This window comes from Coregonus clupeaformis, chromosome 20, assembly GCF_020615455.1.
Source record: "Coregonus clupeaformis isolate EN_2021a chromosome 20, ASM2061545v1, whole genome shotgun sequence".
NCBI lineage: Eukaryota > Metazoa > Chordata > Actinopteri > Salmoniformes > Salmonidae > Coregonus > Coregonus clupeaformis.
Window position 1 is genome coordinate 58,160,264 of NC_059211.1, and position 25,663 is coordinate 58,185,926.

Genomic DNA, 25,663 nt, shown 5'->3' on the forward strand with positions numbered 1-25,663 from the left:
TACAGCTCAGAGTTCCGACTAACGGACGGATGAGAGTTTTGGTGTTATATATTTACTCCACAGTAGTTTGTGCAGAAGTGGAAAACAAGCTCCTCTACTGCTGCAAAACATTTCCTCCGGTATGCTATAGTTAAACAGAGTGCTGTCCTTGATTGAGGACAAATATTCATTCATGAACACTTACACACACTCCCAGGGAAGCACCTCTATACTCGTTAACCACAGATCCACGGTCATCAGCGGCTCTGAGTGCTGTGGTATTGAGAATGCACTGTTACAAGAGTGTGTGTGCAATTACATGCTCTGAGATGTCCTCAAGGTTATAGTGAGATGCTGTTCTTTGAACTCATCCTGAAATGGTGGGTTGTAATAAATAGTCTGAACATTTTCAGCTTTACTTCCTGGCACAGTGCGGGTCAGAGGTCAAATAAACCTCAACAGAACCCAGTAAAGATGCCCACTCACAACAAATAACTGAACACAAAACAGTTACAAACTTGCCACAATTAGTATCAAGGCTCCAAAGTAGTTGTACAGGTATTAGATCTGCATGAATTAAAATGTTTTTTTTACATTGCCCTCACCATTCTGAGCCATGTCACACAGGCCTTGTCTGGGCTATTCTGAGCATCTATTTAAAGGCTGGATATACATAAGAAAATACCCAAGGTATTATACAAACACACACACATACAGAATAGCCAAGATGGGAAAGTATTGTCACCTCAGGGTAAATTTGACAGAGACAGGAAAAGAGGGGTCTGCGCATGTACACGCACGCACATATATTTATTTTATAAAACTAGTTACATTTACAAGTTTAGTAAAGTAGATATTGGTTTCAATAAAATAAGGTAAGAACTATAACAAAGACAACATTAATTGTAATAAACTGTACAATTGAGAGGCAAGAACAATCTAGAAAAAGCAAAATAATCTGATATAAACCTTTCCTTACAAAAATGGAAAGGTGTTGCATTTGATAAAACCACATGATGTAGACTGGCTTCGTCCAATAAGACACAATTGACAGAAAAAGAAAGAAAACATTTGCTCATTCAATTGTCTCAAATTAGAGTTGCCATTTCCTGCAATAGAGGAAGTGGGCAGATTGCTTCTCAGGAAGTGGGTGTGGCCCTGTGGCTAGGTTCCACTGACCTTCCATTTTCTGTGTGAACATGATAGCATTCCAAATGCTCGCTAAAAACAGTGGTCTTAACAAACATGAATTAGCACAGATGAAAAAGAGCGCGTAGTGGCGGTCTCCGAAAGAGGTGCCAGTTAAATATAGGTACAATCATCCCGACGCCTCTGTTTGAAGGCGTGGTAATGACCAGTAGGAGACGGATGTACAGAACACACTTTATTGCACTCACTTAACACACACACACCAACGTAGCAAGGTAGGACTAGTAGAAGTGGTTTGCACTAACACTAGCGTGTGTTGGGAAAGTCTAGGTCTGCAGTAGAAAGGTCCTTGGGTTGTGGCCCAGCTGTTGGTGTGCAGGGTAGAGGTTTGAGAGAGCTCCTCATGCTGCCACTGCTGCTGAAGACTAAGAGAAAGAGGCAGGAATTGGGGATCTGTGACCCCAAATAACTGCCTGTGATTAGCTGACCCCACGGTGTGATAAGGCAACCCGGCCTAGCAACAGAGGTGTGAAGTGCCAGTTTATGACCAGCGGGTTTAGGCTCCAGCGGGGGTGGGGCGCTTACTTGGTGCAGTTAGAAGTCACACAGAATTAGAAGTCCCAAAGTTGTGTCTCTGTGTCCCAGGGCCTGAGAGAGGGTTTTCTACAGCATACAACCTTTAACAATCCCATTGAATATATTACATTTATCTCTTATGAAAATACTTCGACAGAATAAACAATTAAATGTATAAGGCACTATTACATGTGATGTGATTGTTCCTGATGGTCACCCGAGGGTCCTTCTGTGTGCTGCCTAAGGGGAGGGTAAACTGTACAAAACCAGGCTCAAGGAGAGGGGTAAATTTTGTGGGCATTGAGGGGAACAGTGCTAGTGATGATGGTGGTGACCATTAGGGAATAAAAACAGGGGGTGCACTGTAGCGCACCTCAACACTGAACTTGCCTGCTGTTTTGGGCGGCAGCGGCTTCTTCTGAATGCTTCTCTTCATGATCATCTCCTCATTAGCATAAATGGGGGCGTCAGTGTCATCTGAGTGGTAGCCTGACTGGTACCCACTCGTCTGATTGGACGACTCAGAGGCCAGGGACTCCTTACTCTTACATCGCCGGATGTGGCTGGGGGAGGACGTGAGGAATTTATAACTAAATAAACAAATATAGTAACAAACAAATATACCAATGCCATGAGAGTCTTGATTATCACACAACACCATTAGGGTTGGGGGTTATAGTCCTGTGAACTCACCTGAAGTTGGGCATGCGGTGAGGCTGATGGTCCAGACTCTTCATCTCCTCTGGTGATAGGCCCATACCGCTGTCCGTCTGACCCTTCTGTAGGAAACACCCACAGGGACTCTGTTCATTGGCTGTTGATATGTGAGGGGGAGGGACACTGTGTGTGACCATGGAGACACTCACCATGATGATGCTATGCTCCACAGGGATGTCGTCAAAGGTCTTCACACTGAGTGGTTGATTACACCTGTCACTCTGCTGGGAGAGCCTATAAGGAGCAGTGAGGGGAGGGTCAACAGCTCGGCCCCACAAGTTAATCTAACAACTAACAAGTGTTCATACAAATTGTGCAAAGGTAGTCCATTAAATGAGGGTTTCATTTGTGACACATCAATGTGATGCATGCTTGCTGACCCGAGGGTGATCGGGGGTGCGTTGTCGTAGTGTATCTGGGGGTCGGGGGTTTCCTCTCTGATGATCCTGGTGAAGGGGTTCCTGGGTTCAGGGCTGAGTGAGTTCCCCTCCACCTCCACTGCTGTCAGAGGGATGTAGTCCTTCCCATCCTGAAGATAAACACACACCAATTACACTCTCAGACCTCACTCTCTCATCTCATACACACACAATAAGATGAAGACACGCCCATACCTCTTATACCCAAAACATTTTTCAAACACATGTATACATGTACACACAATCACAGTCACCTGATGAGCGCTGGCCTGTAGGAGGTTTCCCAGATGTTCTACGAGTTCGGTGAAATTTGGTCTGTCTGTGGGTTTGTCCAGCCAGCAGTCCAACATGGTTTGATATCTAAGAGAGCAAATCACTACATTTAAGCAAAAAGGCCCAAGGGTATATTTGCCATATACCACAAACCCCTGAGGTGCCTTATTGCTATAATAAACTGTTTACTAGGGATGGGCAAGGCTATTCAAATATTCTAATATCCGAACTGACATTAGTATTTGAATACTTGCGATAGTATACATTTTTTAGAAGAAAAAATCATAGGCCTATTTTAACAATGAAAATGCTTTGTCTAAATTAAATTAAATTATCTATGTGACATTGTTACACACAAGGACATACCATGACATTTGAAATTCTTAATTTAATAAAACAACAAACATTTGAATGTAGTTTTTATGACCTATGGTGCACCCCATTAAAATACATACTGTAGACTATACGGGTTTCACGCGTTTGTTGTTATTGTTGGCTAATCAACATGGCACTACAGTCAGAGGCTCCATGTGTAGCAAGGAGACGTGGGAGATCTCTAATCAATGCAAAATGGATAAAAATTACGTATTTAAGTTAGCTAATTGAGAAGGAGTAGGCTACAATGAGCAACCATCAGCAATGCTGTTGTTTAATCTGAACGGATTAAACAATGAAACTGAATGGATGGGAAACGCAGCAAAATAGCCTCAATTAGCCTAGGTAGCTAGCTAGCTGGCTAACATACCTGGCTATCTTAGCTAGCTTCTTTACATCAATTTGATGCAGTAAAGACAAGCATTACAAGATGGGATGTCTAACTATCGCAAGGCTGTATGGGTGATCTCTCTCTCTCTCTCCCCCTCTCTCCCTCCCGTGTCAAACACACCGACCCCTGCCCATCTCCCGCACTGCTGCAAGCAAACTGAGCTGCACCTCTCTCCCAAGTGGCGCAGGCTGCGCAGCAAGACAGTTCCCAAACGTATTTTTTTACACGTATTTCGACTATCTTGGATATCCAAAAACATTTCATTATATTATTCAAATAGGGAAATTATTTCAAATGCCCATCCCTATTGGTTACCAACATACATAAAACAATAAACAATTATTTGTGTGTCATACCTGTGGTATATTGTCAGATATACACAAGGCTAAAATGCGGTTTCAGCCAATCAGCATCCAGGACCAAAACTACTGGGTTTATAATGCACTATAATACACTAGGTCCACATCGAGTTATCTATAGCCTCATGCAACAATGTTAATGTACATAGTTGTCACGCCCTGACTCTTAGGACTTGTATTTGTTGAGTCAGGGTGTGTATTTTCTGTGTTGTGTTTGCGCGCCGAGGTCCAGACCAGTGTGAGGTATGTTATTTGTCTACCTTGGACGTCACGTTCGTTTGTTGTTTTGGTTGTGCGTTTATTCGTGAAATAAATATGAATGCATATCACGCTGCGCCTTGGTCCTTCTCGTTCGTAAACGATCGTGACAGAAGATCCCACCAAAATAGGACCAAGCAGCGTGTTCAGGAGCAAACGCCGGGAATTAAACAGGAGGTTACGTTAGTAGATGTCCTCCTCGGTTGGGGGAGAATCACGGAGGAGGAGGCCGTCCATTACCGGAGGGCGATGAATGAGGATGCCCAGGTAGGAGAGGAGAAACGCACCATGCCAGTGGTGCGCGTCGCCAGCCCGGTCCGGCCTGTTCCTGTCCCTCGCACCAAGCCAGTGGTGCGTGTGTCCAGTCCGGCACGGCCCATTCCTGCTCCCCGCACCAAGCCAGTGGTGTGTGTGTCCAGTCCGGCACGGCCCGTGCCTGTTCCACTCCGGAGCCAGAGCAATCCGCTCCACCGGGGTCTAGTCCAGCTCCGGTCAGCGGCTCCACTCCGGAGCCAGAGCAATCCGCTCCACCAGTGCCTGATCCAGCTCCAGTCAGCGGTTCCAGTCCAGACGTCAGCCCCTCTCCAGGTTCGGGGTCTCCCACACCAGGGTCCAGACAGGTCTTGGTACGTCGTGGGAGGAAGGAGAGGGGAAGCTGCGCGCCGAGGTCCAGACCAGACCAGGGGCGCAACAGGGAGGTGGAGAGTAAGTGGTGGTCACGCCAGGAGCCGGATCCGCCTCCGAGGCGGAGTGCCCACCCGGCCCCTACCCTGTTATGTTTATGTGGCGCGGTCGGAGTCCGCACCTTTGGGGGGGTAGTGTCACGCCCTGACTCTTAGGACTTGTATTTGTTGAGTCAGGGTGTGTATTTTCTGTGTTGTGTTTGCTATGTTGATGTTCTATGTTTAAGATCTAGAATGTGTAGATCTATGTTGGCCTGTTTGGTTCCCAATCAGAGGCAGCTGTTGCTCGTTGTCTCTGATTGGGGACCATACTTAGGCAGCCTTTTGGCACCTGTTAGTTGTGGGATCTTGTTCCGTGTGAGGTATGTTATTTGTCTACCTTGAACGTCACGTTCGTTTGTTGTTTTGGTTGTGCGTTTATTCGTGAAATAAATATGAATGCATATCACGCTGCGCCTTGGTCCTTCTCGTTCGTAAACGATCGTGACAATAGTAGGATTCTGTATGTAATAACTTGTACTATGTTCTCATTAGCCCACTCACATCTCAGTGGTGGCGTAGTCTGGCTCTCTCATTCTGGTCCCTTCCTTCAGCCTCCTGCAGAAGGCCTCATCAATACCAACACCAGGGTAGGGCGATGCCCCTGTGGTAGAGAGAACAACCGTTACATTATCAGTTACAGTTAGGGTTAATCAAATCAAAGTTTGTCACGTGCACAGGACACAACAGCGGTACTGTTGGTAACCTGGCTCACCTAGAGAGAAGATCTCCCAGAGTAGGACCCCAAAGGACCACACGTCACTCTGTGTGGTATAGACCCGGTCAAAGATGGTCTCAGGAGCCATCCATTTCAGAGGGAGCCGCGCCTGTAGAGAGAATCACAATTTATAGCACAGTTTATAAGACGTCATAACCACTTTTAGTGTCTGAGGTTTATAATGCATGGTTTATAATGTGTTCTTAGTAACTTACATCTCCCTTGCGGACGTAGTCGGGATCTTTGTAGACGTCTCTGGCCAGACCAAAGTCACAGATCTTTACAATGTTGTTCTCTGAGAGCAGGATGTTCCTAGCTGCCAGGTCCCGATGGATGCACTTGCGAGAGGATAGGAACTCCATGCCCTTGGCCACCTGGAAACTGTAGCTGATCAGGTCCTCCACGGTCAGGTGCTCCTCCCACTCACAATACTCTGCATGGGGTTAAATTGATCATTTAGTAAAAGCATACATATCATAACAAATACAGTGGTGAGTTTACATCATCACATCATACAGTATACCTTGTGATCAGCGCAGTGGTGGATATGGGTGATATGTACAGTATTTGCATGTGGTGAGTATGGAGGTTTAGAGCTGCAGTACCATCCTCCTCCTCTATGTGGCTGACAGCGCTCTCCTCTCCCAGTCTGGAGCAGACTGCTGTCCCAGTGCAGATATCCAGGTGGGTGCTGGTCCCCAAACCCAGGTCCCCCTCAGTCACGTCCTCCCCCATCCGCTCCAACTGATTAGACCGCGGCCTCCTCCTCTGTTACCATGGAGAAATTGCATATCAAAGGATCAAGGACCAAAAATCCAATTGAAAAACTGGGCTGGAAAACTCCTGGCCCTAACAATACAACATAAAATGGAAGCTGGCAGTTCAGCGGATCAGGCAGACAATGTGAGAGTGTCGTGGAGAACAGTTGTGTAATGGTCTGGGACCAGTGTAACCATATCAGAGGCTGGCGGGGCTTTACAGGCTATTGTAGCTGGGGCACGGCACATTTACCTTGAAGGGGCTGTACTCTCCACGCTTGCTTTTTAAGTAGCTGGAAAGGTTGCCGTTTTTACAGTACTCCACAATCACCATCAATGGACCTGAGGGGAGAGGGAGGGACGAAGGGAGATGGAGGGAGAAAATGTTAAACATCAGAGGAAGATCATCACTTTATTGGAGCACTGTAGAATGTTTGTGTGGAAAGCGAAGAAGTGAGAAAGAGAGAGAGGACATGGAAACAGAGGCCATCTTCTCCAATTGCCGGAACATGGCCTCCTCTCTGGGGTTGAGGAGATATACAATTAGGACAGACAGAGCATGCTTGTTAAACTCCGCCTCTCACCGCTAACAAAGTAGATACTTCCTGATGAACACAATGTGCAGAACACAAGTGGACGAGGAGGAGGAAGGGGGGCCAAGAAAGGTAGAACCAGAATTGGCCAGAGAGAAAAAGAAATAAAAAAGAAAGGTGGAGGATATTGGCATGGGGAAAGTGAAATATTAAATATGTGAAATATGAAATGTGTTAGTGTGTGTTCATAATGTGATGACTCACTCCCTGGTTTGGTGCAGGCCCCCAGCAGGTTGACCACATTGAGATGGTGGCCGATGTGGATGAGGATCTTCAGCTCTGACATCAGCGCACGGTACTCACTGGAGGTGGCTCCCTCTGTGTTGGACAGAGATAACACTCAATCAGCTCATTCAGTGTGTGTGTGTGTGTGTGTGTGTGTGTGTTGCTTGCATGTGTGTAGGGGATGAGAAGGAGTTGCACTCACCTTTCAGCATCTTGACTGCCACTGTGGTGCAGGTACTGGCCTTCTCTATGCCAAAGGCAGCTGCCTCTACTACCTGTCCAAAAGCTCCTTGCCCCAATTGGTCCCCTTTAAACACACCATGTATCATTTCAGACAGTGGATATAAAACTTAAGTCTCACTTAATGTGTGTATAACATCTCTTTCTCACAGAACCTTGACCTATAAGGATCTGAAAGTCTCACCTAGCTTCAGCCTGTCACAAGGGAACTCCCACTTGTTGGCATCGTATGTGAGCCTCTCACAGTGCTCGTCCATGGGCATGTCCTCAGAGTCCAGGATGATGGACAGGTAACCTGTCTTCATATCCCCATTATTTGGCTAGAGAGAGAGAGAAGGGAGTGAGAGAGAGAAAACAGACATGAATATTCACAATAATGACCAACAGTGCTCTTCCACCCATGGCAGTCCCCCTCATGTGTTTCACTATTGGAGTTTTTTGTCATGTGTCATGTCTTAGTCTCCTCAGTCCCCTTTCAGTTTCTTCTCTGGCCCATCAGTGAGAGGCCATGCCAGGCCAGGCCAGTGACGGAGGGAGGGCTATGTGACTTCTGGCAGCAGAATGAGGCTCTGTTGTTCCCTAATACAAAGGAGTGTGGACACAGAGCTAGACCAGTCACTTCTCATCTGTCAGACCCAGCCCACTGTGTGTGTAGCATAGTGTGTGTGGGGTAGTGTGTGGCAGGATTGTGAAAACGAGTGAAAGGTTCTGGGGAAGAGGAGAAGGGTAGTCTTACTCTTTTCTTGCTGCGGATGACGAAGACGATGAGTAGCCAGAAGAACATGGCGATGACCACAGAGCCAATTGGAACAATCAGCTCCACATTAGTCTTCTCCTCCGTTCCTATAATCAATACAATAACCAGAGTGAGATCAATGACAGTATATGAACTACAGTACACTGTACAAGGGTATTTATCTCTTCATTATGCAAGTACAGTGGGGAGAACAAGTATTTGATACACTGCCGATTTTGCAGGTTTTCCTACTTACAAAGCATATAGAGATCTGTAATTTTTTATCATAGCTACACTTCAACTGTGAGAGACGGAATCTAAAACAAAATCAAGAAAATCACATTGTATGATTTTTAAGTAATTAATTTGTATTTTATTGCATGACATAAGTATTTGATCACCTACCAACCAGTAAGAATTCCGGCTCTCACAGACCTGTTAAGAAGCCCTCCTGTTCTCCACTCATTACCTGTATTAACTGCACCTGTTTGAACTCGTTACCTGTATAAAAGACACCTGTCCACACACTCAATCAAACAGACTCCAACCTCTCCACAATGGCCAAGACCAGAGAGCTGTGTAAGGACATCAGGGATAAAATTGTAGACCTGCACAAGGCTGGGATGGGCTACAGGACAATAGGCAAGCAGCTTGGTGAGAAGGCAACAACTGTTGGCGCAATTATTAGAAAATGGAAGAAGTTCAAGATGACGGTCAATCACCCTCGGTCTGGGGCTCCATGCAAGATCTCACCTCGTGGGGCATCAATGATCATGAGGAAGGTGAGGGATCAGCCCAGAACTACACGGCAGGACCTGGTCAATGACTTGAAGAGAGCTGGGACCACAGTCTCAAAGAAAACCATTAATAACACACTACGCCGTCATGGATTAAAATCCTGCAGCGTACGCAAGTTCCCCCTGCTCAAGCCAGTGCATGTCCAGGCCCATCTGAAGTTTGCCAATGACCATCTGGATGATCCAGAGGAGGAATGGGAGAAGGTCATGTGGTCTGATGAGACAAAAATAGAGCTTTTTGGTCTAAACTCCACTCGCCGTGTTTGGAGGAAGAAGAAGGATGAGTACAACCCCAGGAACACCATCCCAACCGTGAAGCATGGAGGTGGAAACATCATTCTTTGGGGATGCTTTTCTGCAAAGGGGACAGGACGACTGCACCGTATTGAGGGGAGGATGGATGGGGCCATGTATCGCGAGATCTTGGCCAACAACCTCCTTCCCTCAGTAAGAGCATTGAAGATGGGTCGTGGCTGGGTCTTCCAGCATGACAATGACCCGAAACACCCAGCCAGGGCAACTAAGGAGTGGCTCCGTAGGAAGCATCTCAAGGTCCTGGAGTGGCCTAGCCAGTCTCCAGACCTGAACCCAATAGAAAATCTTTGGAGGGAGCTGAAAGTCCGTATTGCCCAGCGACAGCCCCAAAACCTGAAGGATCTGGAGAAGGTATGGAGGAGTGGGCCAAAATCCCTGCTGCAGTGTGTGCAAACCTGGTCAAGACCTACAGGAAACGTATGATCTCTGTAATTGCAAACAAAGGTTTCTGTACCAAATATTAAGTTCTGCTTTTCTGATGTATCAAATACTTATGTCATGCAATAAAATGCAAATTAATTACTTAAAAATCATACAATGTAATTTTCTGGATTTTTGTTTTAGATTCCGTCTCTCACAGTTAATGTGTACCTATGATAAAAATTAGAGACCTCTACATGCTTTGTAAGTAGGAAAACCTGCAAAATCGGCAGTGTATCAAATACTTGTTCTCCCCACTGTATGTCAGCCAGAACATATTTTTCTAACACTATTTCATAACAGACAGCTTTCAGCATGTCAGTCAGATCTAATGTCAATGACTTGACAAAATTGTATTTCATTTACAATTTTCATAGTTCTGTGTTTTTTCTTTTGAAATAGATTGTCTCTGTCAGTTTGGAATTTGGAGTATTTGCCTAGTACCAAGCTAGGAGGAACACGGTTTCAGGAAACCTGTGTGTCTGTGTGCGTGTTTGTATTGGAGGAAGGCCACTGTTGGAATTCAGGCTGTGAGCAGACCTGCTATTCTATCTAGTCATAACAAATGTTCTGGGGTCAGCACCACTCTGACCAAAGTCAACCTAGGAAAAAACTGTCATTACACCAGAAATCTGTGACTACAAGCTGTAGAACTCTAATGATCTACCCCATCGTTAACATTGCCATCCTTCTCTCTCTTTCCATCTCTATCCCATTTTCTCTCTATCTTGTTCTCCCAATATCCCTCTCTCGTCCTCCGCCCACGTATAAGATGAACTTCTCGTTAGTGAGCTGAGGCAGCCTCTGTCCTCTGTCCTGACTCGTTAGTGAGGCTCGCTGTCTGGCGCCTGAGAGACCCTGAGCTCTGACTGGGTGACGGGCAAGTGGCCACTGGCCTGTGGCGGGGCCCGGGTCACGTAGGCCCAGGCTGCTCACTCTCTGCACGTCTGTTTGTTTGTTGCTGTGTCTCAGTGTTCTAAAAGAACAGGGAGAGAGGGGAGCTGGAGCAGGGGGCCAGGGCTGGCCTCTCCCTTTGTCCTCGCTGGGCTTCTGATTGTTTTGTATTCTGAAACTCCCAGGAGGATGTGCTCTAACCGGGCCCGCTTCCTGCCCCGCGGAGGAATAGCTATTTATACACTTCATCTTTGATATAACAAAATGTCTTAAGTGGGAGGTGAATCAGGGAAACCTTGAGGCCAGCTATAAATAAATCAATAAATGAATGAATGGCCTAGCTATATAGGACATTTTGGGTAAGACTGAGTTTATGGGTAAGACATCATGTTAAAACTTAACATATTCATTGTGGTATGAATCCCTCTTTGGTTATGGCTGTGCCATCTTTTGGTTATGGTTACACCACCAGAGAACAGAACATACAGGCATTCTGTAATACTGCATCATGTCTGCAGGGTGATTAGTGGTGTTTCCTGTCCTGTGGTGCTGTGATTCAGTTTCCCGTAGTGCGGTCACTGACCTTCAGTGATTAGGTAGGCCTGAGATGCGTCGCAGCCACGGCTGTTACAGGCAGTACAAGTATACAGACCACTGTCCTCCTTCTTCACACGCTGGATGGTCAGGGTACGGTTCAATCGGCTCAGAATCACACCTGTGGCAAAAAGAGACCATGGCATTAATACCAGTATCGTACTTTACGTAACACAAAGTAGAAGTGGTATTATTAACCATTGGGTCATGCCCTTACCTGAGCCCTCCACCACTGTTTGGTTGTGTTTGGTCCACATCACGGTCGGGGTGGGTGTCCCGGTCACCTCACATATTAGCATGGTCGTCGCACTGACGTTCACTCTCTGGTCTGTCAAATTGTTCAGGATCCTCGCAGCCTCGAGAGCTACAAAAACAAGGAGAAAAGACTCTAAAGATTCTCCCAAACACTAGACTAGATCTGGAAAGATGCGGTGCCCATGAGAGAACCTTGGTTAAGGGCCTGTTAGAGTGGTCCAAGTGATTGTGGAGGAGTTGACTGATAAATATGGTCCAGGTACAGACCTCTGAGGGTGAGGTGTCGGAGGAGACAGGTCCTCTCCCCAGTCTTGATGTTCTCCACCTGGCAGGCGTACACCCCCTGGTCCCCCCGAGACACGTTGGTCAGGGGCAGCTCCAGGGTGACGTTGGTGCCCTGCAGGCCAGACAGGACAGCCTGGGATAGGGGCCCCTGGGACAGGAACAGTGCCTGACAGGGCTGCACGGCTGGGACCTGCTCTGGGTCAGACACATTCCCCACACGGAACCAGGCTAGGTTTCCATAAAACAGCCTGTCTGCCTTACACCTCAGAACCACCTGGTCCTGCTCAATGGGCTGCTGGGACGGAGACACACTCAGCTCCAGACCACCTGTAGAGCCAACAATCATGCACACACGCACACACACACAATCATGAGGTGTTCTAATGCATGATCAGGCACGTGCACAGATAGAGGTCTAAGGGTGCCTGAGCACCTGCCCTTTTGCCCTCCTATTAGAAAAGTGCACTTTCAGATTGGATGCGTTTTTTTATAATTACATTTTTATTTCACTTTTAGTCTATGAATTGCCCTTCAAACTAGCTAATTTAGATTGTTTCAACAGCATAGCTAGCTAGCTTGATGAGTGTGATTTTGAAGGAAATAAAGGCCTATGCTAAAAGATATGTATGCAGAAATGTGGCTACAGGACAATTGGATAATTAGGGGGCGGGGGTTCACTTTGAGCACCTGCCCCTCCAAAGGTCTGTGCACGGCCTGTGCATGATGCACCAATGAACACAAACAAAAAGAACAGAAGAAACATAAAAAGAAGCTTACGTGTCACATGGAAAAGGATGTTTCGTGAATCTTGTCCTGCTTTGTTAGAAGTCAAGCATCTGTAGAGGGCGTGGACCTTGGCTTTCTGGATCTTTAGAGAACTCACAGTCTGCAGACAAACATGAGCTTTACTGTTATTTTGCTGATTAATTGATATCATAAATGACTGCGATCACTTAGAGAGGAAGGAATGGTCTTGACCTTGTGTAAGTGATCTGTGTTAGTGCTAATTCGATCGATAGGATTCTCCTGCCCTGTGGTATTGCTGATGTCCCTCCATTTGGTACAGCCCTCCAGCTTGACCCCAGAGTTCACCACTCCTGACCTGCAGGACAAAACCAAGATCACTCAACTGACACACTGCTATAATCAGACACAGAAGATCCATATAAGCACAGCACCGTACATACACAAACACAAATAAACATGCACACACAAATGTAAAAAGACAACTATGATCTTTATAAATATAATATGTAGGTCCCTGGTCTATGGGTTTATTGGTCCCTGTTCTCAGCTGGGAGATGGTTATTTCAGGAGAGGTTATGTCATTTATTTACAGACTGGAGTGGGTAGGACCGTCAACAAACACACCACTACAGTAGCGACCAGAACGCAAGCAAAGGAGCAGGAGAAAAGAGTAGCATAGAAATAGAGGGAGAGAGAGAGAGAGACAAAGAGAGAGAGACAAAGAGAGAGAGAGAGAGAGAGAGACAAAGAGAGAGAGAGAGAGAGAGATAGAGAGAGAGAGAGAGATAGAGAGAGAGAGAGAGAGAGAGAGAGAGAGAGAGAGAGAGAGAGAGAGAGAGAGAGAGAGAGAGAGAGAGAGAGAGAGAGAGAGAGTGGTAGAGTGGTAGAGTGGAGAGGGAACATGTAAATGTAAAACGGGGAGCTAGAGATGATTGGAGTGATGGAGTGGTGGTAGTGAAGGATTGAGGGAAGACGAGGAGGTAGAGATGGGGTTTCACAGGAAGAAGCCTTTAGACAGAGTATTGCAATGGGAACAACAGGAAACCCTGACCAGGACTGAGGAAGTGCTTGGATGTGCAGGCTGAAGATAAGGCCTTACTGATGGTATGTGCAGTGGACTGGACCATACACTCCAACCACTCTATCAACAATCCTCACATTACTGCATACCTGAGGGGCCCATTCACTAATCACAACCCATTCTAAAGCCCCAGCTTTACCCAATCACAATCTTCCTAAGAGACTTAATCATCAAAGTTCTCTTGAATACAAGGCTAAGCATAATCCATAGATAATACTGGGATCATATGGAAAACACATACAACATCATACAAACACACAAAGATAAGCTTGGTCTTCATGTTTTTCTCAGTCTATGCACACAACTTACTGTGAGAAGTATGAAGCACATCCACTTATCTGATGCAAGTCAGAGGGCACACTCATTGACTCTGTTAATGCTTTCATCAACATCTAGAATGCTGTATTTCCTCCACAGAATCAACAACCTGTTGACAATGACCATCTGAGGAGCATCAGGGTGAGGTTACACACACGCGCACGAACATACACACACACAGTGAATGTGAGACTTACTGGAAGATGATTGGGCAGTCCTCTCTGGACATCCACTGCCATTGGATGTGTGTGGGGGTGGGGATTCCACGGGCGGTGCACCTGAGGGTGGGGCTGCTGCCATACATGTGGACATCCATGTCCATGGCAACCCCCTTCTCAATGATATGGGGACGGACTGAGGAGACATGAACCAAGACTTGACAGGTGCAAACTCCACATGGCCCTGGGCTAAGAGCAGTATGAACGAGGCAATGGTCACATCACAATTTAAGTCTAAGACAGAGGTACAGTATAAAGGAGAAAGAGAGGGGGAAATTATAGGACAAAGGGGAGGGAAGAGAGAGAGGGGAGAGGAAGAGAAAACTGGAGAGAGTAGTGAGAGAGGAATGGTAGAGAGGAGGTACATACCATTGACCAAGACCTGGACAGAGCGACTCTTCTCTTCTTTTCTTATCTTATTGGTCAAGACCACGGTGTAATTCCCAGCATCGTTCTCAGTAATTTCAAGGATTGTGAGAGAGTCCCTGGCAGGTTTAAATCGATAGTCATCCTTACTGATAAGCTGGCCATTCTTGTACCTGCAGAATTAAGGACAGGTTACATTTAAATTACTTAAAATACAATACAAACTACTGCAAGTATATATATAATTACTGTACATGATCAACATACCATCTGACTGTAGGTTCTGGGTAGGCGTCGAACTTGACTGGTATCTTAGTGGTCTGGCTAACGTTCACCCCCAGAACCTTAACCCACTTGTGGTCATCGAAAACAATAAAAGGCTTTTCTAATGACAACAAAAACAACACAAACGTCATCAGAACAATTCAATGTCACAAAATAACATAATGGATTATTGTGCCAAAAAAACTGAGCAGGGGAAATATTCAATCTAAACCAACAAGAGGATATCCGCAAACTCTCTGCAAAACCTCCGGACTATGTACCTTGGACAACTGATGAGGCTTAAATCACTAAGAACCTGGTGTACCTACCATAGACCATGAGAGATGTAGATGCACTTTTGACCATTTGTCCACTGGAGGCTGTGCATTTGTATTCTCCTGTGTAGTTGACAGTCACATTCTCCACTATTAGTTTATTGGAAAGCTCTAGATGGTTCCACAGCTTCTTCTTGTGTGACGTGGTGTAGGCCCGCACAGAGCCATTCACTGGGGCCTGCAAGAGGGGCAGAAGGGAGAGCGAGGGGATAAGAGCTCCATAAATCAACCTAAAGACTGGTATAGGGGAGAGTGGGTAAGTTGAGCAATTTTCTACATTCAGCATCCCTCTGTCAAGGGAAATATAGTATTCTTTCTAACAAAGATATCTATATATATTTCAGGATGTTGTGTATCCCTGGAAATAGTATGAATTCATGTAAACATTACAGTTTTGAAAATATAGCTTGTCCGGGTATGGGGTAAATTAAGCCGCGAGACAGGGTAAGTTAAGCTGCCTACACATTTCACAATCACAATCGCTTTTTTGTCTTTTAATCATTTTTAACATATTTTAACACAGGCGTAACACCAAACAAACACTTTGTACTTTTTAAAACACTTTTAACATAGGCCAAGCCCTGTTGTTACCTCATATCCCAGCACTAATGCCTTGCATTACTTCTGGGAAGAAAACACCTCAATTTGCTCAACTTGCCATTGGCTCAACCATTGGCTCAACTTACCCCAAGGCAAACATTTAGACTATATTAGCCCACACAGCTACAAGGATGCACTTTCATGCTAGGTTTAGGACCTCATATTGAAGCTTATAGAGACCCCAACTGTTGTATAGAACAATCTTACAATTATCTACTTTGGTTTAGATACAAGCATCATGAAACCTCTAATACAATAAATGTATTTGTCTTTTATCTAACTTGCTTACCACTTTTTCCATGTGGTTTCTTCCTTCACAGACTCCATGAAATGATGACCTCTTCCTAAATATTTGATCAAATGATTAATTTTGTGTTTGTTTCTGTCACGATCGTCGAACACAGAGGACCAAGGCGCAGCGTGGAATGCGAACATACTTTTATTTTTAACGATACGAAACGTGAAGTCCTTGGTTACAATACAAACCATACGGAACAAGATCCCACCCTCCAACAAACCCCCCATAGCGCCCCTGGTCCTCTGTGTTCGACGATCGTGACAGAAGATCCCACCATAACCGGACCAAGCAGCGTGTCCAGGAGCCAACGCCAGAGAGGGCTCTAAAGGACATCAACCTTGACTGGGTCAAGCCGCGGGAGGAGGAGAGAGGCTGGACTTGGGAGCAGAGGAGCGAGAGTCTGGCGAGAGCCATGGAGGCCTGGCCCACGGGGAGGAGAGACGCCCAGAAATTTTTTAGGGAGGGGCTCACGCCGTGGACGACGGGGCAGCAGGAGGCCGGGATAGAGTGGTTCAGCGGGTTGGCAAAGGAGGCCGCCAGGTTACGGGAGTCACTGGTCACCAGGGGGAAGGAGAATGTAGAGGCACGGCGAGAGGTACTGGGGTGTGTTGCCAGTCCGGTCCGGCCCGTTCCTGATCCCCGCGTAGGGCCAGTGGTGTGTGTCCCCAGTACGGTCCGGCTTGTTCCTGTCCCTCGCACCAAGCCTGTGGTGCGCGTCGTCAGCCCGGTCCGGCCTGTTCCTGCTCCCCGCACCAAGCCAGTGGTGCGCTTCGTCAGCCTGGTTCGGCCCGTCCCTGCTCCCGCACCAAGCCTGTGGTGCGGCGTCGTCAGCCCGGTCCGGCCTGTTCCTGCTCCCGCACCAAGCCAGTGGTGCGCTCGTCAGCCCGGTTCGGCCCGTCCCTGCTCCCCGCACCAAGCCAATGGTGCGCGTCGTCAGCCCGGTCCGGCCTGTTCCTGCTCCCCGCACGCAAGCCAGTGGTGCGCTCGTCAGCCCGGTTCGGCCCGTCCCTGCTCCCCGCACCAAGCCAATGGTGCGCGTCGTCAGCCCGGTCCGGCCCGTCCCTGCTCCCCCGCACCAAGCCTGTGGTGCGGCGTCGTCAGTCCGGCACAGCCCGTGCCTGTTCCACCGGTGCCTGGTCCGGCACCGGTCAGCTGCTCCACTCCGGAGCTAGAGCAATCCACTCCACCAGTGTTCAGTCCAGCTCCGGCCAGCAGGGCCAGATCGGACCAGGGGCGCTTTTGGGGGTTTGTTGGAGGGTGGGGGTCAAGCCCGGAGCCGGAACCGCCTCCGAGGAGGAATGCCCACCCGGCCCTCCCCTGTTCGGTTTATGTTTGGCGCCGTCGCAGTCCGCGCCTTTGGGGGGGGGGTACTGTCACGCCCTGGCTCTGGGACTCTGTTATGTTGAGCCAGGGTGTGTGGTTTCTATGTGTTTTGTGTGCTAGGGAGTTTATCTAGTTCATTTGTTTCTATGTTGGCCGGTGTGGTTCTCAATCAGAGGCAACGTGAATCAGCTGTTGCTTGTTGTCTCTGATTGGGAACCATACTTAGGTAGCCTGTTTTGCCACAGTGTTTGTGGGATCTTGTTCCGTATGGTTTGTATTGTAACCAAGGACTTCACATTTCGTATCGTTTGTTGTTTTGTTTCGTGCGATCATTAAAAATAAAAGTATGTTCGTATTCCACGCTGCGCCTTGGTCCTCTGTGTTCGACGATCGTGACAGTTTCCTAAAAACAAGGGTGGCTCAACTTAACCCATTTGTCGCAACCTACCCCAGTCTCCCCTAAGTGTACATGAGAAGATGATACCATGAATTATATAAGGGCAGCCTTGAACTGAAGTTGTGTTTTTAAAAAAAGTTCCTGAAAGCAGTGTGATGAGTAACATGTCTGTCAATAAAGCCTAAGTCAGTGATTTCATGTTAATTTAGTGATCACAGTCGGTCTATAAGGGTGGGCAATGCAGGATACTGACCAGGCTGAGAGGGTGTGTCCAGGTGAAGTCAATGGCAACGTTGAGCTCTGTGTTGGCAGTGCAGTTGAGCACCAGTCTCTCCCCCACAGACAGCCTCTCATGTGCCGGCGTCAGGGTGAGGTTATGGATCTTATATCCTGCGAAGAAGGGAGGGGAGACACAGCGGAGCGGTGAGCAGACTATTGTTCACCTGAGACTCACAAACACACACAGGGTACATGCATGCAGACAATACACTTAGATAAACACACACATGCATTAAGTTATGTAAACACAAATAAACACAAACTTACATTGACACTTTGAATGAGACCTTGGCAAGTTAAGTGATGCATAGAGGGGATCAAACAGGATTCATACACTAAACTAAAACCTAACCCACTTACCAACAACAGCAACAATGTAGAGAGGTGATTTGTAGGTCTCGTTGTGTATGTGTGTCTGACAAAAGACCACTCCAGCATAGCTGATCAGGTGACTGGGAACTGAGAAACCCTTCATGCTATCCCAAAACATATCCTTCCCGTTCGGATAGAGTTCTTTCTTGGGAAACTTCTGATGAAAAGGTCACAAAAAATAATAATAGATATACAGTGGGGAAAAAAAGTATTTAGTCAGCCACCAATTGTGCAAGTTCTCCCACTTAAAAAGATGAGAGAGGCCTGTAATTTTCATCATAGGTACACGTCAACTATGACAGACAAAATGAGAAAAAAAAATCCAGAAAATCACATTGTAGGATTATTAATGAATTTATTTGCAAATTATGGTGGAAAATAAGTATTTGGTCAATAACAAAAGTTTCTTAATACTTTGTTATATCCCCTTTGTTGGCAATGACACAGGTCAAACGTTTTCTGTAAGTCTTCACAAGGTTTTCACACACTTTTAATGGTATTTTGGCCCTTTCCTCCATGCAGATCTCCTCTAGAGCAGTGATGTTTTGGGGGCTGTCGCTGGGCAACACGGACTTTCAACTCCCCTCCAAAGATTTTCTATGGGGTTGAGATCTGGAGACTGGCTAGGCCACTCCAGGACCTTGAAATGCTTCTTACGAAGCCACTCCTTCGTTGCCCGGGCGGTGTGTTTGGGATCATTGTCATGCTGAAAGACCCAGCCACGTTTCATCTTCAATGCCCTTGCTGATGGAAGGAGGTTTTCACTCAAAATCTCACGATACATGGCCCCATTCATTCTTTCCTTTACACGGATCAGTCGTCCTGGTCCCTTTGCAGAAAAACAGCCCCAAAGCATGATGTTTCCACCCCCATGCTTCACAGTAGGTATGGTGTTCTTTGGATGCAACTCAGCATTCTTTGTCCTCCAAACACGACGAGTTGAGTTTTTATCAAAAAAGTTATATTTGGTTTCATCTGACCATATGACATTCTCCCAATCCTCTTCTGGATCATCCAAATGCACTCTAGCAAACTTCAGACGGGCCTGGACATGTACTGGCTTAAGCAGGGGGACACGTCTGCACTGCAGGATTTGAGTCCCTGGCGGCGTAGTGTGTTACTGATGGTAGGCTTTATTACTTTGGTACCAGCTCTCTGCAGGTCATTCACTAAGTCCCCCCGTGTGGTTCTGGGATATTTGCTCACTGTTCTTGTGATCATTTTGACCCCACGGGGTGAGATCTTGCGTGGAGCCCCAGATCGAGGGAGATTATCAGTGGTCTTGTATGTCTTCCATTTCCTAATAATTGCTCCCACAGTTGATTTCTTCAAACCAAGCTGCTTACCTATTGCAGATTCAGTCTTCCCAGCCTGGTGCAGGTCTACAATTTTGTCTCTGGTGTCCTTTGACAGCTCTTTGGTCTTGGCCATAGTGGAGTTTGGAGTGTGACTGTTTGAGGTTGTGGACAGGTGTCTTTTATACTGATAACAAGTTCAAACAGGTGCCATTAATACAGGGAACGAGTGGAGGACAGAGGAGCCTCTTAAAGAAGAAGTTACAGGTCTTTGAGAGCCAGAAATCTTGCTTGTTTGTTGGTGACCAAATACTTATTTTCCACCATAATTTGCAAATAAATTCATTAAAAATCCTACAATGTGATTTTCTGGATTTTATTTTCTCAATTTCTCTGTCATAGTTGACGTGTACCTATGATGAAAATTACAGGCCTCTCTCATCTTTTTAAGTGGGAGAACTTGCACAATTGGTGGCTGACTAAATACTTTTTTTCCCCACTGTATACAAAATTACAGATATCACAACTTCATCGATTTTACAAAATGTAGTAAAGCAGGTTCTATGTTGGTTGACTCTATGTAGTGGTGCTGACCGACCAACCCTCACATGGAAATTATGAGTGATGTTTTACCACTTGGTCAGCACTCGCTAGGTCAGAGGGTGTTGTGGTTTTTCCAACCCTCATTTTCAGTGAAATGTCCAATGAACCTTACAGGCCATATATGAGGTCCCAGAGATCAGATATTGACTGATCTGTCCAGGAGAAGAGGTGGGGACAACCCAGACAGGAAATGGAAACTCAGTTTATTGTTCCCCTGATCTGACATGGAAACAATGCAACAGACTCTATTCAGAATCCGCGATGACATTATCTGCCACTCACATAGCCTGCAGTCTAACAAAACATACCTGAGAGAGCAAGGCCTTTACCAACTGGCTTTGTTTGCTACATTATGCAGATAGACTAGAGGAAAGGTGGGTTGGAAGTGAAGAAGGCTTAGTTGTCAACTTTAGACAAAATAAGACACAATAGAATAACTTCAGGAAATTTTACTCCATTCTGAACAGAATCTATTGCATGTATCCCATACTGTAATACTGTTCTGTGTTTTAATGTCTTTTAAATATAACAAGTATGCCTTAAATGTCCCCCCAAAAGGACAATAAAGTCAGTGGATCTGTCCTTACGGTATGTAGCGTGACGTTGAGATCTTCCACAGACCCTCGGCATGGGATGATGACCTGCACTCCCTCACTGATAAACACAACCTCATAGTCCTTGTCAGAGGGCACAAATGGCACTTTAAAGTCTGAAATAAAACACAAATACATAAAGATGTTTTAAGACATAATAAGAGCCAACAACATACAGTATGTAATTCATACTGTACATATACAGTGCCTTCGGAAAGTATTCAGACCCCTTGACTTTTTCCACATTTTGTTACGTTACAGCCTTATTATAAAATTGATTCTTTTTTAAAATGTCCTCAGCAATCTACACACAATACCCCATAATGAAAACGCGAAAACAGGTTTTTAGAAATGTTTGCAAATGTATGATATATTAAAAACAGAAATACCTTATTTACATAAGTATTCAGACCCTTTGCTATGAGACTCGAAATTGAGCTCAGGTGCATCCTGTTTCCATTGATCATCCTTGAGATGTTTCTACAACTTGGAGTCCACCTGTGGTAAATCAAATTGACAGGACATGATTGGTAAGGCACACACGTGTCTATATAAGGTCCCACAGTTGACAGTGCATCTCAGAGCAAAAACCAAACCATGAGGTCGAAGGAATTGTCCGTAGAGCTCCGAGACAGGATTGTGTCGAGGCACAGATCTGGGGAAGGGTACCAAAAAATTTCTGCAGCATTGAAGGTCCCCAAGAACACAGCGGCCTCCATCATTCTTAAATGGAAGAAGTTTGGAACCACCAAGACTCTTCCTAGAGCTGGCCGCCCTGCCAAACTAAGCAATCGGGGGAGAAGGGCCTTGGTCAGGGAGGTGACCAAGAACCATATGGTCACTCTGACAGAGCTCTAGAGCTTCTCTGTGGAGATGGGAGAACCTTCCAGAAGGACAACCATCTCTGCAGCACTCCACCAATCAGGCCTTTATGGTAGAGTGGCCAGACGGTAAAAGGCACATGACAGCCTGCTTGGAGTTTGCCAAAAGGCGCCTAAAGACTCTCAGACCATGGTAAACAAGATTATCTGGTCTGATGAAACCAAGATTAAAGTATTTGGCCTGAATGACAAGTGCCAAGTCTGGAAGAAACCTACGGTGAAGCATGGTGGTGGCAACATCATGCTGTGGGGATGTTTTTCAGCGGCAGGGACTGGGAGACTAGTCAGGATCGAGGGAAAGATGAACAGAGCAAAGTACAGAGAGATCCTTGATGAAAACCTGCTCCAGAGCGCTCAGGACCTCAGAATGGGGCGAAGGTTCACCTTCCAACTGGACAACGACCCTAAGCACACAGCCAAGAAAACGCAGGAGTGGCTTCGGGACAAGTCTCTGAATGTCCTTGAGTGGCCCAGCCAGAGCCCGGACTTGAACCTGATCGAACATCTCTGGAGAGACCTGAAAATAGCTGTGCAGCGACAATCACCATCCAACCTGACAGAGCTTGAGAGGATCTGCAGGATCTGCAGAGAAGAATGGGAGAAACTCCCCAAATACAGATGTGCCAAGCTTGTAGCGTCATTCCCAAGAAGACTCAATACTGTAATCGCTGCCAAAGGTGCTTCAACAAAGTACTGAGTAAAGGGTCTGAATACTTATGTAAATGTGATATTCCCATTGTAATAAATTAGCATACATTTCTAAAAACCTGTTTTTGCTTTGTCATTATGGGGTATTGTGTGTAGATTGATGATGGAAAAAAACAATTTAATCAATTTTAGAATAATGCTGTAACATAACAAAATGTGGAAAACAGATCAGGTAGAGTGAGGTAATGATGATGCACACCTTGCACATGGACATAAACGGCCACAGAGGTTTTGCTATCCTTCACAGCCAGGTCTCTATAGGAGCACCGATACTCTCCAGTCTCATTGACAGTGGCCGAGGAAATGTGTAATGTGGTGCAGAAGAATCCTGACCCACTGCAGTCTACAGTGGAGAGACGACTGCCGGCACGGATGCGATTATAGGATGTGGTCCATTCCAGGTACTGACGGCCACTGTAGAACCAAAGAACGGAGTGACAATGATGATCGTTAGTAGGGGAACATTTGGATGGATGGATGACTTGTATGGAGGCTTCTGTGGGAGAGAGGCCAATCAGGTTCCAGTATGTCTTACCTGCAGGTGATGTCCAACGAGTCTGATGTGTTGATCCTGAGGACCTTGTCCTGGATGCTCAGTGTTGGGGGGTCAGGCATGAACCGGAGTTCTAACGCTGTAGGAATAGAGGGGAAACAGCCAGTCAATCACCCTGATGATTGGCTTATCTCAACAGTTCAGTCAGCATTACCACACAGTGGAGATCAATATGCGACTGCTTACTGTCATGTCAAATCAACCTTAAATCATGTGTATAGAAATGTGTTGAGTGGGAGTGACGGCTGAACATGAAATCAGATGGTTAATGGTTCCAACTATGGTTATTGCTCTCCTATCAAATCCCAGAATCCATGTATAGTGTTGCACTCTGGTAGGGTGATGCCAGATTCCTCAAACATAATAGTTTATTCTCTGCAACTAGAATGTTGATAGCCAGAACACAAAATAATATGTCCATAAGTCAATTATAAAATACAGTTTATTGAATCATCCCAACAGTGGAAACCACAGACAGGAGAAATGTTTTGCACCCATGGCATGGACTCTATTAACTCTGGGGCTATTCTGCAGCAAATTGCGAAGTGGAGCTGTGTCAAAACAGGAAGCCGAGGCAGATGGGCTGGGTCAGGCTCAATAGGCCAGCTCTATGTCACCTAAGGTGGGGTTCCTGTTCTAGAGGATACAGCCCTCCAGCCAGTGAGGGCCTGGACATGTATGCTACATGGTGAAATGTGGAATATTTAGCCCTTACTTAATTTGCTAAACTGCCTCAAGAGAAGTGATTTCCAATCAGAATGGATTATTAAACGGATTGAGGGCCAAGGGCCAGGGGGAATGAGAGCCACAACAGAATGTGGGGCCAAGAGGAATTGTACAAGAGAATCACAAGAGAACACATTGCAATGATCTAATGCATCACATTTTATACCTGGCATGTGCACTGGTGGATGTTACCAATTATTACACAACTTCTACTAATTGATGATCAATCATTCAACTATGTTCTATTATATTGTCTACTGCCCTAGTGAGATAGAACATTTGAGATTTTAGACTTTTATACCTAACAAAAAATCATTAAAATGATTTTAAGTCATTCTAATAAACATCTAAATACAGTTGTTAGTGTTAGTAAACTTATAATAAACCACAATTGAAACACATTAAGGTAGCCGTTAGATTTTTTCAGGACATATTAAACTGAATCAATTTGACAAATATTCTTTCTGTTTCATCTTACCAATCACACTGCTGACTCCCATAATAATGCCTACGAGATGTAAAGTCATGACGGAGAATGCCTTTGCCATCGTCCGAAAATAGATATGGACTGTCCCCGCATGAACACGCAATACAAGTTCACTCCAGAAGTAATCAAAGGCTATCCGTTCATCACCTCTTGACGCACACCGACACTATTTCTATTCCACTGGACAATGTGACAAAATGACGAGCCAAAAACACACGGAACTTAATAAAATAGGTAAATCTCCTTCACAGCAGTGCACTGAGGTCACTACAGTCTGACAGTGAGTCGTGCACAACAGTTTGGCGCCTGAGTCAGTGGAGGAGGAAGGATGGAGCGCAGCTAGGAGCGAGCAGTGGAAATGCGCTGTAGCAGAGAGATGAGGTAGACAACGCAAGGGAGGAGCGAGCGTCCCCATCTCCTCAGCCCCCGACCCGTTATCTCTCAACATAACCGAACTGTTTCAAAGAAACTTGGATAAATCGACCCAAAGAACGAGGTCAAATGCTAGATCTATAGCCAAGGCGCATTTCCACACAGTAGGCTACTCAGACGCCATCACACCACTCTGCACATGTATATGCCTGTATTTTATAATCTCACTTCATAAAATAATTTTTCTGCTCACTTTACAAAACACACCACATACACATATTTTACCCCTTCAAATGTTTGCTCATAATTACCTGTTATCTATTGAACTAAGGTATTAGGATTTGACAATGGTTTAAATCTACTCAATAGGCCTATACTGGAGGGGAAATAGCCTACAAGAATCAAAGTGCAGTTGATTGGTGAGTAACATGATGAAATAAAAACACTGGGGAGAGGACATGGGAAGCAGATACAGTGCCTTCAGAAAGTATTCACACCACTTGACTTTTTCCACGTTGTTGTTACAACCTGAACTTAAAATTGATTAAATGAGATTTTGTGACACAATACCTCATAAAAATGGCCGGCAGGGGATGTAGCTCAGTTGGTAGAGCATGGCGTTTGCAACGCCAGGGTTGTGGGTTCGATAAAAATAATGTATGCGCTAACTGTAAGTCGCTCTGGATAAGAGCGTCTGCTAAATGACTAAAATGTAAATGTAAATGTAATGTCAAAGTGGATATGTATTTTTTTTATTTTTTTTTTACAAATGAATTTAAAATGAAAAGCTGAAATGTCT

At 45.7% G+C, this 25,663-nt stretch overlaps 1 protein-coding gene across 1 annotated transcript; it reads right to left on the reverse strand.

The window, feature by feature from the left end:
• Window positions 1–754: 754 nt before the first annotated feature.
• On the reverse strand, window positions 755–24,803 carry LOC121533948 (vascular endothelial growth factor receptor 2). The gene is made up of 29 exons (XM_041840332.2): window positions 24,484–24,803; window positions 23,262–23,358; window positions 22,926–23,140; window positions 21,132–21,253; window positions 18,635–18,803; window positions 18,249–18,385; window positions 15,372–15,555; window positions 15,046–15,163; window positions 14,782–14,951; window positions 14,392–14,548; window positions 13,027–13,150; window positions 12,826–12,934; window positions 12,031–12,375; window positions 11,726–11,872; window positions 11,498–11,629; window positions 8,489–8,595; window positions 7,937–8,072; window positions 7,715–7,819; window positions 7,492–7,605; window positions 6,948–7,036; window positions 6,542–6,704; window positions 6,152–6,369; window positions 5,934–6,045; window positions 5,723–5,822; window positions 3,095–3,200; window positions 2,802–2,950; window positions 2,571–2,655; window positions 2,398–2,483; window positions 755–2,267 (listed from the first exon to the last, which is right to left on the reverse strand). The coding sequence occupies exons 1-29, from the start codon at window positions 24,551–24,553 to the stop codon at window positions 2,042–2,044; spliced, it is 4,092 nt and encodes a 1,363-aa protein (XP_041696266.2). The 5' UTR covers window positions 24,554–24,803; the 3' UTR covers window positions 755–2,041.
• Window positions 24,804–25,663: the final 860 nt, after the last annotated feature.

Excerpts from the sequence above, each read along its gene's own strand:
- LOC121533948 (XM_041840332.2), bottom strand. The coding sequence starts at position 24,553 with ATGGCAAAGGCATTCTCCGTCATGACTTTACATCTCGTAGGCATTATT. Across the intron at positions 21,254-22,925 it reads CGTTTATGTCCATGTGCAAG|ACTTTAAAGTGCCATTTGTG; the intron begins GTGTGCATCATC and ends GTTTTATTTCAG. Across the intron at positions 3,201-5,722 it reads GACTACGCCACCACTGAGAT|ATATCAAACCATGTTGGACT; the intron begins GTGAGTGGGCTA and ends TTGCTCTCTTAG.